This window comes from Ailuropoda melanoleuca, chromosome 14 (genome assembly GCF_002007445.2).
Source record: "Ailuropoda melanoleuca isolate Jingjing chromosome 14, ASM200744v2, whole genome shotgun sequence".
In the NCBI taxonomy this organism is placed as follows: domain Eukaryota; kingdom Metazoa; phylum Chordata; class Mammalia; order Carnivora; family Ursidae; genus Ailuropoda; species Ailuropoda melanoleuca.
This window is the reverse complement of record NC_048231.1, coordinates 38,375,377-38,394,966: the sequence shown is the minus strand read 5'-3', so window position 1 is coordinate 38,394,966 and position 19,590 is coordinate 38,375,377. Positions and strand designations below refer to the sequence as shown.

At 58.7% G+C, this 19,590-nt stretch overlaps 1 protein-coding gene across 16 annotated transcripts in view; it reads left to right on the top strand.

Moving 5' to 3' along the window:
- The window catches only part of LOC117796016 (basic salivary proline-rich protein 2-like), a 69,341-nt gene extending 54,135 nt beyond the window's left edge, over positions 1-15,206 (top strand). For 5 of the 16 annotated variants that reach the window (XR_004620295.1, XR_004620292.1, XR_004620291.1 and 2 more), the window contains 2 exons: positions 61-942; positions 1,156-1,960. Coding sequence is in view for 1 of the 16 variants with exons in the window: in XM_034642692.1 (XP_034498583.1) it covers positions 13,450-13,526; positions 14,448-14,977 (607 nt within the window). In the remaining 15 variants the exon portion in view is untranslated. Of the gene's footprint in view, positions 1-60; positions 943-1,155; positions 1,961-2,066; positions 3,736-13,449; positions 13,527-13,887 lie in introns of those variants that run through there. The other 11 variants (XR_004620305.1, XM_034642692.1, XR_004620299.1 and 8 more) reach the window with 10 other exon arrangements.
- The last annotated feature ends 4,384 nt before the right edge of the window (positions 15,207-19,590 follow it).

The following is a 19,590-nucleotide window of genomic DNA, read 5'->3' as shown; positions in this document are numbered from 1 at the left end:
AGACGGGGGAGTGTTCCCTGCGTTGAGCTGAGGCCTCCGCCTTCTCCTGCCCTCTGACAGGTGCTCCCCGTTTCCAAACTGTCTCCGTGGGAGCACACCGCTGGCTTTCCCACTCTCCAGTGTGTGGACAGCGGACCGGGGGACCTCTCCACGTCCACAATCACGGGAGCCTTCTCTTTCTGGATTTCTGTGTTCGTCCTACTGGTCCTACTGGTTCTGCTTCTCTGAGGAACCCTGATGAGGACCGCCCGCACCTGTTTCCCGGTTGCTCCCACTCCCTGTCCCCGGCCCTTGGCAAGCACGCCACTCCTTTCTGCCTCTAGGCATTTGCCATTTCTGGACATTTCAAGCAGATGGAATCGTTCAGTACGTGGCCTTTCGGGTGTGGCTGCTTTCACAGGCATCAGTTCGTCCGAGCTCATCGTCCTTGCGGCAGGGGCCTGTGCTCCCTTCCTTTTCACCACTGTGGGGTCTTCCACTGTGTGGGAGGCCACACTGGGGTGTCTGTTCATCCTTGGAGGCTGCCTGGGGCATCTGGGAGCTTTGGGAGTGTGACCGCATCCTCGGAGGCCTGCGTGAGCGCGAGCTGCAGGGCAGGACCTGGTGTGACCCCCACGGCTGTACCCCAGTGCCCGCGACAGCCCCTAGCGCCGAGCAGGCACTCGGCACACATTTGCTGAAGAATGAATGAATGAGCATGTGGCTGGGGGCGGGGGGACGGTGAGAGCGTGTGTGCTCCAAACGCCCCGAGGGAAGCAGGGCATGGCAACTCTCCAGACCACCCCATGTAGCCACCTTTTAGGAGGAAAAACAGTGCGGAGCTCTGGAGGATAAGCACTGGCCCGGGAGCCGGGATCTGGCGGTGGAGGCTTGGCTTGCCGGCACGCGGACTCCGTCGGTTTCTTAGAAAGCCCGATGTGTTTCCTCCTGGGGCCGTAACAGGTCAGCACACACTCAGTGGCTTCAACAGCATGCGTTTATTACCTTACAGTTCTGGACGCCAGAAGTCTGACGGGCTTCCCTGGGCTGAAGTCAAGGTGTTGGCAGGTTTGGGTCCCTTCTGGAGGCTCTGGATAAGAGTCTGTTTCCAGGCCTTATCCAGCTTCTAGACCTTTCCTATGCTCCTTGGCTCATGGCCCCTTCTTCCGCCTGCAGAGCCGGCAGAGTGCATTCTCTCTGACCCTATTCTTCTCCGCGTCTCTCTCTGAATACGCCCAAGAAAGCCCCTCCTCTCTAAGGGCCCATGTGGCTGGATCGGGACCACCTGATTGACCCAGGGTAGCATCCCCTCTCAAGACCCTTACCTTAGCCACCTCTGCAAAATCCCCTTTCCAGGTAATGGAACATAGTCATAGATTCCTGTGATGAGGACGTAGACATCTGGGCTGGGGGGGGTTGGCACTATTCTGTCAACCACGGGAGCCTCTCGGCCTCTCTGAAACTCGGTTTCCCCGTTTGCAAAGGCAGGCTAGACAATCCCCAGCTCTTAGGAGTCAGGTACTTGAAGTGGGAGAGAACAGGGGGCTCTCCATCGTGACAATTCAGATTGTCCCTGGAGAGGGGTGTTCCCTGGAGTACACCCCTGTCTGACCAGACACCCCGTGGGACCTTTCCACCCAGTTTCTTCCTGTTCCCCAGTGTGGCCTCTGAGAGCACCATCCGCCTGTCCCCAGGTGAGGGACATGAGCTTCAGAGAGACCAAGTGATGTTCCTGACACGACGGGTCTCAGAAGTGGGGTGCACGCCCACCTGCCTCCATCTGACTCCAGAGCTGATGGCACCCCCTCCCCCTGCCGGCACAGGTGATTGGGTGAAATGCAAACCCTTCAGGGAATGTATAAATCGAATACATTTTGCATATTTTAAATCTTTCCCTTTAAGGCAGCTGGAATGTGCAATTAATTTAGTATTAATTTAAAAGTTTTTGAAATAGACTTTCTCTGTAAAAAAAAAAACAAAAAAAAAAAAAAAAAAAAAAAAAAAAACGCAGAGCATAGAGGGGAGAGGATCCGTTGATGTGGTTTTAATGGTCCAGTTCTTTGCTTCCTTAAATCCTTTTCCGGGAGGAGCGAGCTGCAGAAAGAGAAACTACAGAATGATAGGCCACATCTGGAGCTTCTAGAAGCAAAACATCTGTGTCCGTGCGTCCCCCAACCTGAACCCGTGCACGCTCTTTCTGAAGCTGGCACGCACAGATTCTGGCATGCGGCCAGGAAGATACACACGCGTGTGCTGTGTCTCAGGGCGGGTTTGGGCTGACACACTCTCCTGGGACATCAGCAAGCCCCTTGCGGTGCGGAAAGAACTTTTCATCCTAACCAGGTCCTCCCCCACCTGGGGCTCCTCTGTGAGTCTTTCAAATCAGCCCAAAAGCCTGAAGGCACTGGGAGGGGGTGGTGAGCACAACCGCTCCCCTTGGGCTTGGAAACCCCCCTCTCAGGGGTCCAAAGCGTGTGTGTCACGGGCCTGAGCTCTGAGCGCAGGGCCCGACTGTGCCTGGATGGTGTACTTTCCCCCGCGGGGCCAGGGACCACTGCAGGCCTGTGGAGGGACCCAGGCAGCACCGCACAGGGCTTCCTCGCACCATCTCTTGTCCTCATGGGTCCCTTCGTTGGAGCTTCGTGTGTGTCCCGTGGGATCCCAGTGACCTAATCCATAGAAGAGGGTGCCCCCATTGCTACAGCTGCATCTTCGTTCACCCCTTCGTTCGAGAAGTAGGTACTTGCCGTCCTGGGGAGCTCCAGCGGACAGAAGAGAAATGCAAAGTGTTTCTCAGCCTCCAGGAGCTCGCAGTCTAAGACGGACGGACAGACTGCCCCAGGGTAGCCTGGGGTAAGCAACCTGTTTGCTGATTTATTCATTCATTCATCAAGCGCTCCTCGCCAGCTGCTTCTGGACCAGAAACCAGGCACTGTGGGTGCCGACCGCGAGGAGTCCACGTCTACCAGTGGACATGTCAGGGAAAATGTCAGACAGCACTTGCTGAGTGGTTAGCAGACAAAACCTTTTGAATAATTAGGAACACGTTTCCTAGGGAATCACTGTAGTGAAAAGACACTGTGTCGGCTTTGGCCTAAATCGACGATGAGAAACTTGGTGCGTGACAGCCGCGTGGCGGGTACAGCGAGGGGCAGATGGTCTTTGCGTATCGCTGAATTTGCTCGCCCGTCCCCATCGCCCGCAAAGCGCCCGTGGCGGGACCCTCCGGGGGAACGTGGGCACGAAGGAGACACAGGTCTGGCTCTTGAAAACGCACAGATGACCACGGAGAAGAAAGGCTAAGCCCAGGATGGGGGTGCCCTCAGCCGCCCACGCAGCCCAGCACTCCTCCTGGGGCTCCGCCTCTTCGGGACCCGGCGTCTGGCTGCCTGCTGATCGAGGGACTTCGGCTGCTCTCCATTGTCCCACTGCCTCTGGGTGCTGCAGACAAGACTTCATTTTGCCGCCCGGTGGACCCCAGTCAGACCCAGGTCCCAAGGGACACTCCTGGAGACCTGCTTTTACCCAGTGGCACAGCCCGAGGCTGGAGAGGAAACTAGCCAACTTCTGCTCTTGAAACGGAATCTGCAGCTTCAGTGCAGGCCCTGGCTCCTCGGATTGGCGGTCCCTGCAAGAGCACCATCATCTCCCCTTGCAGACTGGGTTCTTTTAGGAACGCTGGACTGTGCAATTAATTTATTCATTAATTTAAAGGTTTTGGAAACGGACTTTCTCAGTTAAAAAAAAAAGGGGGGGAGGGGGAGGGGGTGGGTCCGGAGGATGTTTTGGGTTGGATTGTGTCTCCCTACAAAGATATGTTGAAGTCCTGATTCCTCAGACTCCCCGAGCGGGACCTTTGCTGGAAACAGGGTCACTGCAGATCGAATTTGTTAAATTAAGATGAGCTCATCCTGGAATCGGGTGGACCCCTAATGTAACGGGACTGACGTCCTTGCAAGAAAAGGAGCCACGAGGCAGGTGCCGAGAGTGAGACACGAGGGACGAATGCTGGGTGTGGGCAGAAGCGAGGCTGCAGTGACCAGGTGTGCGCCCCCGTATCCGTGGGGGCCGAGGACCACCAGCCACCACCAGAAGCCAGAAGAGGCAAGGAAGCCTCCTTCCCTGTGGGTCCCAGAGGCCCTACTGCACCTTGATTTCACATCTGGCCTCTAGGACCGGGAGACAATGAATTTCTGTAGCTTTAAGCCACCCAGTCTCTGGCCCTTTGTTCCGGCAGCCCCAGGATGCTAACACAGAGGGGCCCTGGCCATGCCCACCCAGACCCTGGCAGCCTTCTGGGGGCACAGCGTGGTTTATGGTGGTCTCTTCTCACTTTGCACTAGGGGTTAAGACGGGCCCCTGCTCTTCTTCAGCACGAGGACCCTCTGGCCTGTCTGGGCCCTGGGCTCTGGGGCGCACAGCTCTTCTTGCAGCCAGCACTGGTCTTAATGACGCGTTCATCCACGTGCCCTGCTCTCCAGCCCCCATCCCCACCCCACAACCGGCGACTGGGCTTCACAAGGCACCAAGGATCCCAACATTTACGCCAAAGTTCCTTAGTTCTCACGGCATCTGGTATTGATCTTTCCTATCCGTTTGCCAACGGGAGCGGAGCGCAGCCAGGCTTGCTGGGCCATGCTCCGAAGCCTCCCGTCTCTCCACCTGGCCGCCCTCCTGTTCTGCCTCCCGCACACCTGCTCCACGCCCCGCGGGGGCCTTGCCTTCCTGTCCCTCTTTACTGGCCTTGAGGTGTCTCTGTCCTCCTTTCCTGAGAATGTCTGGTCCTCCTTTGCCCGACATCAAAGCCTTACCTCCGGGACCCACTTCCCGCTTCTGTCCCAGGGCAGACGACACCCACTCCTTTCCAGAAATGCGCCTCTTAGCGGTTTTCCTCTTAAGACACCTGGCAGCTTGACATGGCAGGTGCTGTCTCCTGCCATCCTGTGCAGAGGGGTAAGAAAGGGCAGTGTCTGGAGCCTCTTAGGGCAGGGGCTTCACAGTGCAAACCCAGTCCTTCCCAAGGGTCTTCAGTGCTGCCTTGGGAGGGACAAAGACAACTAAATGTGACATTTGTCTCCTACAAAATCTTCCAACAAAATCACAATTGTATTATCTAACTTTGATAGAATAATTTTAATTAATATACAGTCTATATTCAAATTTACCCAACTGTCCCCCAAATATCCTTTATTTTTATTTACATGCTTTTTACATAGGAATATATATTATGTATTATATAGTATACATAATCTTAATATATTAAATTATATTAAGTTAAAATTAAATGTTAAATATATATGATATACATTATATGATATAACATATATAATATAAAACATAAAATATAAATAAACACAAAAATAAATATATAATATGAAAACATAATGAAATCTATGAAAATATAGAAATCTATTTTATTCATATTCCCAAGTGCTGTCCTAGGAGGGGTCTGTGCCCAAGGTGGTAGACACCTGTGTAATCAGGGAAGGCTTTCCAGGGGAGGTGACATTTGAGCCAAGTCTCAGAGCGCACAGGCTTCTCCAGTGGGGTGCTGCCTGGGGTGGAGGCTTCCCAAGCAGGGGACAGTGAGTCCTTTCTGATTCAGTGTTCTTACTGCTCAGTGTCAGGCCTCCTGCTGGTCACTGGAGTCGTGGAGGGAACCAGACCCTGGCCCCAGGGTGCTGATAGCACAGGGCGAGGAGGCCCGGAGAGGCTCTGTCCTGTGGAGAACGGGCACCTCTTCAGGTTAGAGCAGGGGAAAGGGTCCCAGGGGAAAGGGTCCAGGCCTTAAGGCCTCTTGGGGGCAGCGGAGCTGGACAGGCCCCCTGCCCTCGCTCCAGATAGAGGCCCCGGGAGATGGCGCTGAGTCTGGGCAGGGACAGCCCTCTCTCTGAGCTCGGGAAATCGGCCAAATTTGCCAAAAAGGTATGTCATCTCTGCCACAGAGACTGGGGAGAGGCTGGCAGCTAGGACCCATGGCTCCTCTGGATGCCACCTGTCAGGAGTCCAGGGGGCCCAGGGGCTGGGTCGGCACTCTCAGGAGAGGGCGTCCTGCAGATCAGGGCCGTGCCCTTCAGGACCCCTGTCAAGGAGTGAGAAGCCCGGCAGTCCAGCCCTCGCCTCTGGAGTGCCTGCCTGCGGGGCTTTTGGTCCCCAGGACGGCCTGTTTCCAGGCCAGGCCTCTGTCTGGAGGGCTGGCCAGGCTGGACAATACCCTTGACCTTTTCTCTGTGGCCCAGAAAATGTAGGCTTGTGGCCAAGAATCTCTTTCTGTCCCATTTTTCAGACCCCAGCCTTCCTGCCTCACTCCCTTCCCGACTCCCACTGGGCGGCCTGGGACCACGCCAGGGGCTCCTTTGCCGGGATGGACTCCTGCGGTTCCCGCGGACGCCTCCTCCAGGCACAGGCTTCCCTTCCCCTTGCCCTCTTCACTCCTTCTCTGGACGCTGGGAGCACACCATTCTGGGGGGAGAGGGGGCCCTGGAAACAGGAGCAGGGCCCCATCACAGGCTCAGTCAACCTCCCTGAGTCCTGTTCTGCCCAGCCCTGTGTGTTCCAGAAGCCGGCCAAGGTCCTGCACTCTCACCACCCTTCCTGCTCCCTGACGCAGGCCCCGTGGCTCCCTCCCCGTCATCCCTAGTCTAGACCAGGGTTGCGCCACATTGACCTGCCGTCTGGTGCGGAGAGCAAAGCTTTCTCAGCACGTGGCTCTGCGCATCTGCACACGGTGACGACGGCTCACAGCAGGGCTGAGTCACCTCCACAGAGACCTCATGTCCCCCAGGGCTTAAAACGACTGTCTGGCCAATTCCAGAAAAACCGTGGGACCCCCGCTCCTCCCAGTCTCCACCTCACCTTCAGTTTCATCTCCCACCTCCCACCAGCATCTGACCGGGTCATTCCAGCCTGGAAGTCTCTGGTCTCCTGGGCCAGGCCCCGCCTGCCCTCTAGGGTTGGCCTCCATGCTGGGGCTTGTGGCCCTCCCCTGTCTGGGTGGCAGGCGGCATCCCCATCGCAGCCTGCTTGGTGCTGGCGGGCGTGGTGAGGGCTGGCAGGTGGAGGGAGCGTCAGGAGTGGCCACGGAGCCCCATGGTCCGGGGAGGGCAGCAGGTGAGCAGCGGGGGTGGAGACAGGTGGCTCCAAGGCTGTGCCCAGCCAACCCGGGGTTTCCGTGTCTGTGGGACAGAGACCCTGGTCAACCGCACACTCTGAGCAGGACAGGCTCTTCTCCCTTCTGGGGGCCCCCTGCCAGCAGCCGCAGCCCCCTGGGGAGTGCAGGAATCCGCTGTAAGCCCCCCCCCCTCTGCACCCTGTCAGCCTGCCCTTAGAACACCTGCGTGATTCACCCTCAGGGCTCTGGGGACAAAACACAGAAGACAAGGACCAAAAATGGCCAAGGAGCAGGCGGGAGGGCCCTGGAAACCTCGACAGTGTTCCTTCTGCCCCATGGGCACAGGCCCCCGTTGGCTCCTGAGTGGGGAGGAGGTGAGGGTTCCTCCTGGAACCTCCACAGAGAAGCCTGGAGACGGAGCTAATGGACACCCACGCTCGAGCGTGCTGGCGGTGGGGATGGAGCCCTCAACCACATCGCTGGGCGTTAAGGCCCCGGGGCTGCTGTCCTCCCTGCACCGGATGCTGACGGCGGCCTCCGCCTGCCCACGGCCCCGGATCCCCGAGATGTGGGGTCAGGGGGTGTCCTCTGTGCGGGGCGAGGGAAGAGTCACTGGGAGCCTGCCGGAGAGAGAGTGTTCTTGCTGCCAGATTAGCAAATAAGACAGGATGCCCAGGTCCGCCTGAATTTCCAGTGAACGGCAAATACTGTTTCAGAATAAGTCGGTCCCACACACTGCACGCTGATCAGAGTGGATGTGGGTGGGCATTTCGTGTTTTCCCTGGCAAGCCTGCAGGAGAGGCCAGGCGCTGACCCTGACCCCAGGGCTGTGGTTTGGGGGAACTTTGTCGTGGAAAAAAACCCTCACCCTGGCCTGTTGACTTCCCCGCCCTGTCGCCTTGGCCCTCAGAGGGCCACTTGTCCTGTTATTCACAAGCACTTTGCCCTCCTAGGCACCCTCTCTGTCCTAAAATAGCAGCTCTTGAAAACTCACCGCCCGGGGTGGTGGGGGGGTGGCTGTGCCCAGCCCCCTGCGGGTTTTCCGGGAGCCTGAGTGCCCATCGGCCCAGGGAGGGGCTCCTTCCTTCTCAACCAGAGGCTTGAGTGGGCTAGCTCCGGCCCCTTCCACTGGCATCGTGGGACTGGCCGCATGGTCCAACCCTGACGGGGCCTCAGGGGGCTCTCCAGGGGGGTTCCGAGGGCTGCAGGCCCCCGTGGCTCCCAGACCCTCCCGATCAGACCTTGAAGTCCCAAATTCCTCCGTCCTAGTTCTGAGGCCCCCAGTCCGTGCCGACCCAGATGTGGCAGTGGAGGCCCGGGGCACGGATGTGACCTGGCTGAGGTCACAGGAGCTGCTGGCGGACAGGAGGTGTCGCTGGGTCGGTGTGCGGAGGGGCTGGTCCGGCCCGACAGCAGAGGTGCTGACGGGCTATGGGCCTCCCTTTGGAAGGCTGGGAGAAAGCCACAGGCACCATCTTGGTGGGTCCAGAGGTCTCGGGCCAGGATATCTTGCTGTTTTCCTGGAGGGGCTGTAGGGCATGGGCTCCCCCGCCCAGAGAGGACTAGGGCCTTGGCCACTCTGCCGCCTTGTCTGCGCGCTCTCTGTCCACTCCAGCCCCAGGCCCTTGGGCACCCAGGATGGCCACTGGGGGGCAGTGCGAGCCAGGACACCTGGCAGGGATCCACCAGGAGGTGCCAGGGCAGCCAGCCCAGCCAAAGGAGACAGTCTGGGTTGGAGCCCTTGCGTGGGTTGGCAGTGGGAGCCAGGACCCCTGCCGTCCTGCCCCTGGGGGCTCTGGGGTTATGCTCTGGGAATTTTCCTACGGTCCAGATTACAGCCTCTCCTCTTACACAATCACACATACATACGCACACACACACCCACACGTGCACCCCCATCACCCACGCTTTGCCTACACGCACACACCGAACCAGGTGGGCTGCAGAGGCCCCAAGTACCCTCTTGGGAATGTAGGGACTGTGGATTTTCCTTTTGTTTCTCCCCTTCCAGGCAGCCTAGGAAGTACCTGGTGCAGGCCCCACAGCTCGATCCTGGATCCAGCCCCTGGTCGGGGCCCTGCTGCCAGGCTCCACCTTTCTGGGGAGCCCCTCAGCCCCAGCATGGACTGCACCCGATTTTCATTTTCTCTTTCACCGTGAATTCCCTTAGTGGACAAGGGTCTGGGGAAGCTCATGCATGCCCGAAGCTGGTGGGGGCTGTGGAGGTTTAAATTGGGGTTTTTGCTGCTGGTGGCCGGTGCCACCCACCCCATAGCTTCCCTCCCTGGCTCTCCCCTCCTCTTTGCTCTTTGCCACCCCCTCACAACTGCCCCTGAGGCTTGCAAATGGCAAAACTGAGCCCAGAGAGGGGGAGTCACTTGCCCAGGGTCACACAGCAAGCGAGGTAGCGCCTTTCTCATCCGTCTGCAGACCTGCAGGTGGGGTGGAGGGCGCTCCTCCCTGCCCGGGACCGTGGAGAGCACCCCTTTGGAGTAGGGGTGAGGGTGGGGGCAGGGGTGGGTGGGAACACACGCCCCTGAGCCCCCTCCCTTGCAGACCCCAGATCACTCCGTTTTCATTTGGTTCTCTGAATATTCAAATAAAACGACTGACCCCCAGCTCCTGTCTTCCTCTCTGTAAACCAGCCCTTCCTCAAACCCTGTCTATGTGCTGCACCCCCAGCTGCTGGGGGACCTCCCCTGCACCCTCCTGGGACAGTGACCCCCTCCCCTCATGGAGCGTGAGGGCCAGCCCCTGCTTGCTGGGTTTTCTCTTGGATTTGGGGAGGGTTGTCTGCACTCCCACCACCCCAAGAGGGGCAGATGGGACACCCCGGTGCAGGGGTGCCTCTGTGGCAGGCTCCCGGGGCCACGTGGCAGGCATTTTCACTCACTTGCTCTTGTAACCCTCTGAGCAGGTTCCATTGCCCCCAGGAAGGGCCTTTGTTCACGGAGGAAACTCTGTGTGCAAGCCCCCAGTTCTCCCCGTTGCCAGGCATCACCAGACAAGCCGTCACAATCCTGGGGCAGGACGTTGTTCAGCTCTGAGTCCGGACCAGTTCAGTCACAGCTCCCACACCCACGAGTGTGCCTCGTGGGCCTCCATTTGGGGCCGGGGCGCAAGGGGGTGAGTGGTGGAGCTTGGTCCCTGTCCTGATCTTTCCGGGTGAGTGGCCACAAGGAGTCCCCGCTCTTTCTCTTGTGTAGGGCGGGGATGTGTCAGCCACCTAGCATGGGGTCCCCGTTCAAATCCGGTGGCCCCGGTTCATGGTGCAGCCGGAGAAAGGGGGAGGCGAGGTTCCGGGGCCGCCGACGGCTCTCACAGCCCACAGTCTCCTCTCCCCACCGTCTCACGGGCCCGGAATTAATGCTGCAGACCAGACTGAGGTTTCCGTCCAGATGCCCCTCTGAGCTCCTCCGTCCCAAGACACTGTTGATGTGATGTTTTTGATCCAGCCTCCGCCTGGCGGGAGCCTCCCCAGGGCTCTGATCCTCTGCCATCAATCTTTTTCACTGAGATTCAGTCCCAGTTCTGGGTGGGCTCAGAGAGGAGGGGTGCCCCACAGCTTGGCACATGGAGGGGGCAGGGGTGGGACGTGGGGGAGACCCTGGGGCCTCTCCCTGGCAAATACCCCCCCAGCCCCCTTCATAACCAGCCCGCCCCCCGGGGGGGTAGGAGCAGCAGGAGCTGGGGAGGGGCCAGAAGGAGGTGTGTGTGGGCTCTGGGGTCCCCGCAGCCCTGGGAAGGGCGGGTTTGCAGGAAGCCCTGGGGACTCGAGGACAGGGACGCATTGCGGCTGGCCTTCTGCGCAGCTCTGCAAAGTGCTCCCGTTCTCTGGGGCTTTGCAAGCTTTGCTCTCCGGCTGCTGGCAGGTTCTGACCGGGAGGCCCAGCTTCTACCAGACTCTGGCGACCAGGGCGAGAAGCCTGCTTTCCACAGGCTTAGAACAGCCCCTGGGGCGCGAGCACGGCCATTAAAGCGTCCACATCCATCACGGGTGACGGCTCAGGGCGGCCCGACACCATCAGACAGCACTCTCGTGCTCTGTGTGTGCGTGGGTGGGCTTGTGTGTACGCGTGCACACGTGTGGGAGTGGGTGCATGAGCGTGAGTGTGTGCACACGTGCGTGTGAGCCTGAGTGTGTACATGCATTTCGCCCTGCCTGGAGCACACAAGGCGAAGAAGGCCGATGGGTTCCCACAGGCACTGCTTTGGAAGTTTCTTTTCCTTTCCTTCTCAGACTGAGCTTTGCCTCTCTGTGCACTTGGCCGTTTCTGCTCCGGGGGGGCCCTGGCCGTGGTGTTTACCAGCCCCGTGGTGAGGCCTGGCTGGTTTCGGGGTGGGGTCTCCCACATTGCTGAAAGGCTTGGTGGACAGAAGCATCAAGCTGTCTATAGCTTTCCTGCCAGTCCCAAAACCTCTAGCTAGGGCCGCGGACACTTAATCATAACGCTAAACGCATCTCAGGTTTCTGGGGAGTCTCCACCCGAGAATCCCTTCCCTTGTTGGACGCTAAGGGTAACTGAGCTGGTTCATATCCCATCTGGGTGAAAGCCAGGAGGCCACCACCATGTGACCCAGGACCTGCCACCCCCCCTCCCTGGGCTTCCATGTCACCCAGAGTGAAGGACCAGGGCCAGGCATCCCTTTGGACTCCCCCTGGATTATGGGTCTGTATATCCTCTCTCAGAGGGTGATGCTGTCCAGAGACAACATCCAACACAGGTCCTGGACAGACATTCCCTTGGGGCGGAAAAGGTGCGAGGTGAAGGTGTGGGGTCTGCTCCCGGAACTGGTGGGCCCCCTGGGGTTTGGGGTTTCATGCCTGACTCATGTAAGTATTCACTCGAACCCTGCCTTACTTCATGAAAGATGACCTTGGACTACAGGCAAGATAGAGCAAAAATGAGTGAAAAGCAAAACACAAAAGCTTCCAAGCTACAGCAAATATAAACAACCATAGGAACAGAGCACCAAGGAGAAAAGGGGAACACGAACATGCAGGCCACTAGGTCCCGTGCAGTGGCTTTGATGGGATTCTTGAATCTGGCTCTGGGATTCCTGGCAGCCAAAGTGAAAAGGGAAATAAGATCTGTTCAGTTGTCCTCACTGTCCCTGGGGATAGGGTTTCCCAGCTTTCCTCCCCTGAGGGCACACAGGAAATGTGTAAGACGCCCTGGGGAGGGCAGACAAGGCTGGTCCCATCAGCCTGGAAATGACCATCCCGAGGGCTGAATGGAGCAGTGTCTCTGCACACCTGTGTTAGGAAAAGACTCCATTAAAAGCAGGGGTCATTCGGTGCTCTGGAAAGCACAAAGATTTTTCCAGCCTTGGCTCTGAAAGATGCTTTTCCTGTGAAGTTCCATCTAGGTGGCCCTGAAATGAAAACTGGACGGTGTCCCCAACAGCATCTAGACAGCAAACACTGTGACAAGTTTCATCAAGCTGTTCCTCTAACCAGCCCCAGTGAAAGCTCAGGGTGCATTCCCAAACCTGCAGAGTCTGCAAGGGGCCAGTGAGCTTTGGACAGCCGTGCCTGCCACCCTAGCTGGGAGGCAGCGGGATGATCGTGCCTTTACTGAGCACTAGTACGTGCGGGGGGGGAGATTCAGTCAGGTACTCAGCCCCCTTCCCCTGGCCCGCCGTCCAGGTCAGGACCCCAGGCTCCGGGCAGAACCCAGTGGCGTGAGTGAAAGGAGGAGGCTCACTGGGGCTCTACGGCCCCACAGCCGGCTCTGCCCGCTCTCCCCACTCCGCCCCCAGACCTGGTCATCATCCTGGGGTGCCCCGCTCAGGCTGCTGCGGTTCCAGGGCTCTGACTTGCTGAAGACAGCAGTGTGCTCACTACTGGTCCCCCGTGGGCGCCTCCAGGGCCCAGGCCCAGGCGCGGCTTGAACGGGGAGGGGGGCAGTCTCACCCGGGCCGAGCTCGCAGCTGGTCATGGGTGGGGGTTCTCATGGTGGATCAGGGGTGGCAGAGCCTCCAAAAACGGGGGACAAATATGCTGAGGTCACATGCAGCATGCCCAGGACAGCTACCCAGGTAGGCACAAGGGGAAACAGCTGTCCGGGGGGGCACCTCGCTCCTCAGCGCCCTCAGGTCGGGGCCGTGGAGCAGTGGAGGACGGCTCACAGCAGAAAGAGGAGCAAGGAAGAGGGAGAGAAGGTTCTGGAGAGAGAAAGCACTGTGCACAGAGGGGAGCCCGAGGGGGCCTCTGGGGGGGTCCTGGTGGGGGGGGCACTGCAGCAGTGTGAGTGAGGGGTGGGGGCACCGCTGTAGGGGGTGGGGTCTTGGGGTCTGGCTGAGGGGCTCCCAGTCCCCAGGCCTTGAACCTGGGGTCCACACATGTGTTCTCGCAGGCCCGTGAAGCCCCAAGGGAAAGAGAGTCTTGACCTCGAGTCAACGGCCGCTGACTCACCAAGTCCCTTGGAACCAGGTGGGTACTTCTATTTACCAGAAATCCTCCATGGACTTTTCTTTAAAGAGGAGAGAGAAGCTAGTGCCGTGGAAGGGGCTTCGTCCGGCCTGAGCCTCGGCCCGGCCAGCGGGTGGCGGGGCAGCAGAGCCCAGGGTGGGAGGGCAGCGGGGACCTGAACCGAGCACCGAGTGTCCCCTCATCCAACATCCAGCTCGTGCGTGGCACCATCTGTGTCCCCGAAGGACGGTCCCCACCTGCCCCTGCCCTGGGGGTGTCCGGGGAGTGGTGACAGGTATCAGGCTGGAGGTGGCTGCCCAGACCTGGTTCTCCCTGGGCTCTACCCCCTGGAGCGCCCCCCTTTACACCTCCTCCCCTCCAGGCTGGCTTCTCTCGTCTACAAAAACACGTTACCACATCCCTGTGGTTCTTCCTTTGTTGTTCCTGCTGTCGTATCTTCCTGTTGTCCCTCGGAGGCCTGCTGGTCTGTAGATCGGGAAGGAGAGAAGTCTTACCCTGTCCCGCACCACCTGCACTTCTGTCCCCTCCCCCCCGCCTGGTGGCTGAAGCATGGAAGGGGGTCCCACATTGGCACCTGGGTATCCTTCATCACGTCTGCATGCGAGTGTGCACATCCTTGTGTGAAGGGTGTTGTCTGTGCCCTCAGCATGTACCCTTCCGTCTCCCTGCGTCCACCTGCACGCACGGGCACCTCACTGTCCTCAGCGTAAAGCAGCCGCGTGTACCCCAAACATGGCCAGGGTACCAGCCCCCTGCTCTGTCCCGGGCCCCATCGGTGCCTCTGGGACCACACATAAGCCTGGCTGCGGGGTCCCCTGTGGCTGCTGGGTCAGCTTCCCCGGGCAAGTCGGACCCAGCCTTCCCTAGCACAGTCGAGGGCTGCGGAAGGGTCTCAGTCCCTCACGGGGCTCCTGCACACAGGTCTACCTTCTCCAGAGAACAGGCCTGAGCGCACCCCTAAGCCCCATGGCAGCCCCCAGATCAGCGGAGCCCAGGAAGACCGTCTGCTCTCTCACCTCTGCTGTGCACTTTCCTCTCTGGAGGGTCCCCATCCGTCTGCACCGGAGCCTCCCTGTCCTCCACGGGGGCATCCTGCGCTCCCTCCTCCGGGCGCACATACCGTTCACAGAACTCTGGTGCAGCCCACGTGCAATCCCTCCCGCTACGCTGGGAAGGAGAGTCCCAGCTCCCAGCCCCACACCCGTAGGCAAGAGGGCTTGAGAAGCAAGCGTGCATGGTGTCCAAGATCTCTCAAGATGCGCCAAACTCCACACCCAAAAACCAAAGAATCCAGTCCAGAAAAGGGCCGAAGACATGAACAGACATTTCTGCAAAGGAGACGTACAAATGGCCAACAGACACATGAAAAAATTCTCCACATCAGTAGCCCTCAGGGAAATTCAAATCAAAAGCACAATGAGATACCGCCTCACATCCGTCAGAATGGCTAAAACTAACAAGAAACGACAGCTGTTGGCGAGGCTGCGGAGCGAAGGGAGCCCTCCTACACTCCTGGGGGGAACGCAGGCTGGTGCGGCCGCTCTGGGGAACAGTGAGCGGGTCCCTCAAAAAGTTGAAAATAGAGCTACCCTACGACCCAGCAATCACACTACTATTTACCCCAAAGATTCAGACTTAGTGAAAAGAAGGGGCACCTGCACCCCAACGTCATAGCACCAATGTCCACAGTAACTAAATCGTGGAAAGAGCCGAGATGCCCTTCAACAGACGACTGGATAAAGAAGATGTGGTCCATATATACAGTGGAATATCACTCAGCCGTCAGAAAGGATGAATTCCTACCATTTACATAGACACGGATGGAACTGGAGGGGATTAGGCTGAGTGAAATAAGTCAATCTGAGAAAGACAATTCTCATATGGTTTCACTCATGTGTGGAATATGAGAAACAGCGCAGAGGATCACAGGGGAAGGCAGGGAAAACTGAATGGGAAGAAACCAGAGAGGGAGACAAACCATGAGAGACTCCTGACTCCAGGAAACAAACTGAGGGCAGCTGGAAGGGAGAGGTGGGGGATGGGCATTAAGGAGGGCGTGTGATGTGATGAGAACTGGGTGTTATTCGCAAGGGATGAATTACTGAACTCTACATCTGAAACTAATGATGTACTATATGTTGGCTAATTGAATTTAAATTAAAAAAAAAGAATGAAAAAAAAACCCAGAAGAAGCGAGCGTACCAGCAGCCAGACCGTCCGCCGCGGGAATACCCAGCACTTGAGAAAGCAGGGGCAAGATGGGGAGGTGCTCCAGCTGCGGGACGCGGGGCCAGGCAGGAGGTGGCCACACTGCACACACGGGCACAGGACCACATGTCCTGGGCTCACCTGGCCAGGTACCCCCAGGAGGCAAAGGAGGGCCATCCTCAGCCGCCCACGGCCAGGGCACGTTCCCCACTCCCTGGAAGGCCTGTTCCAGGAACCACAGCCCTTGGGCACATCCAGACCATTCTCGACATGCAGAGGCTGAGATGCTGGTTCCTGGAAAACAGGGCCCCACAGGCCGGGGGGCCTGTGCAGGGGTGGCTCACAGCTGGCAGGGGGCCAGGAGTCAGCAAGGGCTGGAGCAGGTCAGGCTCCTGGCCTGGCATGGCTGGGGGGCCAGTGGCGGGGGCTGGAGTGGCCCTGAGGGGGTCACGGTGGTCAGAGAAGCAGCATGGCCACGGACAAGCAGCCTGCCTTTCTGAGCGCCCACTGGGCTCCTGGTGGGGGTAGGTGGGGGGCCTGGAACCCCCACAATGACTCCAGGCAGGCTGTACCGAGGGAGCCACGCAGCCCAGCTCCTGGGTCCTTGTCCTCGGCGCTGGAAAAGGTGTCTGCTGGGGGCACGGTCTCATCCACCCCTCCGGCTCCTGCGGGGCTGGCGTGTGACCCCTCCACACTGATGTGGAAAGCGAGCCCGGAGAGCTCTGACCCGCACTGCGAGGCCCTGAGCTGGGCTGGAGTGCAGGCCCCATGGCCTCGAATCCTCCCAGTGACCTCCAGGAGCCCCGGTGGCCGAGGCCAGCAGCGCAAAGCAGACACAGCAAGTTTGCCCCGGGGCAGGGACGCTGGAGAAGGATGGCCTTGAGGGCATGTGGGAGGCAGGGCGCGCATTCCCTGGACCAGACTCCCAGGAGCGCAGGCCCTTGAGGCAGGAACATGCACGCTTTGCCTGAGGCCCTCTGGAACCACCCGTGGGTCTGGGTGGGGGTGAAGAGGGGGCAGTGGGGAAGGGAGGCAGCCAGCAGCCCCAGGTCTTGGCCCCCTTCCTGTGAGCCTGGGCTTTCTCCTGCGGGCAGCTGGAAGGTACCAGCAAGGATTAACATGCCTGGATTTACCCTTCTCGTGTTCTCTTCTCCCAGCACCAAGGCCCCTGCTGGGTCTGCTCTAATTGGTTTATGTCTCGCTGTAGCGAAGAACAGATTGATCCCCTCCAGCTGTTTCTGCAGTGTGGGGCCTCCCTCAGCCACGGGCCACCTGCTGCGCCAGGGACACTGGGGAGGGGTCCCTGTGTGAGGGAGAGGGTTCTGGTTTAGTGTCCCTTCCCCGGCCTGAGGTCTCAGAGCCGGGACACACGTGCACACACACACACACACACACACCCCTGGTGGAGGGAGCAGCGGGTAAGGATGCTCCCGTCACGCAGCTAGGTGGGATCTCCACCCCACCATTGTTCCTGCTCCTGCCTCTGCCAAAGCGGACCTTCTAACTGACAACCTGGCCCGCCCACCGTCCTTGGACTTAAATCCTTCCATTCACTCCTTTTGGGTAAAATCCAAACTCCCTTCATCTCACTACTTATCACTTTAAAAGCAGAGTCTCTGCAATGCCTGAGTCTTTATGTATTCCTGCCTCTGGGCCTTTGCACAGCCCCTGCCCTCAGCCAAGAATGCCTGCTTGTGCCCTCTCCCACCCTCGTCCCCTTGCTGACATGGCAATCTGTCCTTGTCCTTCCGGACTCGGCCGGCAGGCCACCTCTCCCACAGACTGCAGAGGAGGGAATTTTGCCCTTGCGCCCTCACCTCGCCCCTCTTTCACGGGGCACGCGGATTCCCCGCCTCTGTGGCCAGAATCCTAGAGCGTGAGCGACCACGGAGCTGGAGCAGGTGCTCAGCATTGGATGAGACGGGTCTGCAGCCCGCACGCCCAGGGCTGTGCGGGTCCCCGGCAGGGCGCCGAGCTGCGGACTGTGAAGCGGCAGCCCAGTCACCACAGAATCTACAAGTCCTTGCTGGAGACTTTGGAAACGACATTTAGGGGCCACCGTTCAGAGCCTCATAAGAGGTGAATGAAGGCCTCCCCCTCCCCCTCCGCAGTCCCCCATCCCAGCGCCTGCAGGGAGTCTCCTTGCCCGCCCGCACCCCACCCCACCACCCTGCTCTCTCTCTCTCTCTCCAGCAGCCCCTCTGGCCCCCCGCCCTTCTTGATGAGCTAGACTCAACCTCCAGCTTCTGTTTTATTTTCTTTTGGCTTTGCCCATTCCCCATATTTCTCCACAACAACACGGAGCCCTGGAACTCACCCAGCCAATAACACTCACCCCTGCATTCCCTCTCTCTCTCCTCAGCTCTCTCCCTCCTGAGACCTCTCTCTTTGTGCCCCCTGCCCAAATCTGCATCATAAAAAAGCTTGAACCGCAGCTGGCAGATAGAGAGCTCTCTCTTTGGGAAGGGGGAGCCCACAAGGTCAAAATTCTCTTTATTCCATGGGGCGCATGTTAATAAATAATATTCCCATTGAGAATCAATAAAACCCTTTACAAACTGCATTTTAAGCTTACACAACCCCCCATGGACAAGCCTACAAATAAGGAAACTGAGGCACGTGGTAAGGAAACTGAGGCATGTGGTGGGGGTGGCTGGGGACTCAGAGAAGGCTGCCCTGTAGAGAATTGTAACCAGGATGTCCACACTGCCTGTCATGTTCAGACCCCACATTGTCCCCGACCCAGGCTGCTTCCCTACGTCCCTGGACAAAAGAAACTGTGGTGTGTGCCCCCTGGACTCTAGGTCACAGCCCGAGTTCCTGCCCAGAGCACCTGGGACGTTTCTAAGATGCCTTGGCTTGCTCCCCGAAGTAGATTATATGCTATTTCCTGCAAACGCTGCCCGTAAACACTATGCTCAGTGTTGATTGGTCAAATCGTTTGAAAGTGAAGTCTTGGACTGTTGAAAGGAAGCAGCCTGCAGGGAGACCTGGCCTCATGCTCTGGAAGCTTCTGGGGTGTCCGGGCAAAGGTGGGTTTTGGGAGCAAGGGCAGCTCTGCACATGCAAGACTGGGTGGGCCAGGCCCCATCAGTAGACGGGCCTGGAGGGCCTGGCGGGTTTGTAAGGTCTATGGCTGCCTGAGTTTCAAAGATTAAGTTTGTTGGGGGTTTGTTTTTGTTTGGTTTTAGTTTTGCCCCCTTTAGGGTTTGTGGGTCGGAGCAAGAGAGGAGGGCAGAGTTTCTTAAGGTTTGACAGAAGTTTTAAGAAATTGTTTTTGTGCAACTACAAAGCTGGGAGATCTGGAAGAAATCCACAGGCTGGGGTCAAAACAGCTACACTAAAAAGCCACTTCCTCCCTCCCTCCAACCATTCCCTTGTCTCTGATCCATGTGTCACAGTTCCCACAGGGTTTTGGGGGAGCCTGGAGCCTTTGGGGCCCCCCAACCTCTCAGATGACGGGAAGATGGGGTAGGAAGGCAGACACACTGTGATGCTGGGTCTCGGTGCCCCTAGCTGGCTCCAGGGACCCCAGGCGGTGGGGGTCCCCTTTCCTAACAGCCATGCTCTTGAATGGCCCAGCCTCTGGGTATCCTGTCTAGACAGCAGGGCTCCAGCCCAGGAGGGCACACAGGCTGGCACTGAAGGTTCCAAGGCCAAGAGCCCCTGCCGTGGAGGACGGGCTAGGGGTGGCGACGGGGTGGGGGGTGGGGGGAGCAGGTTCAGGACAGTCACTGGCGTGAAGGAGGTCAAAGAACGTGGGTCAGGCTAGGTGTGGGATCGGGTGTGTCTGTGAGGCTGCTGTGGTGTCAGGAGCTGAGGACTCTGCCCCCCGAAGCCCAAGTGTGGTGAGGAG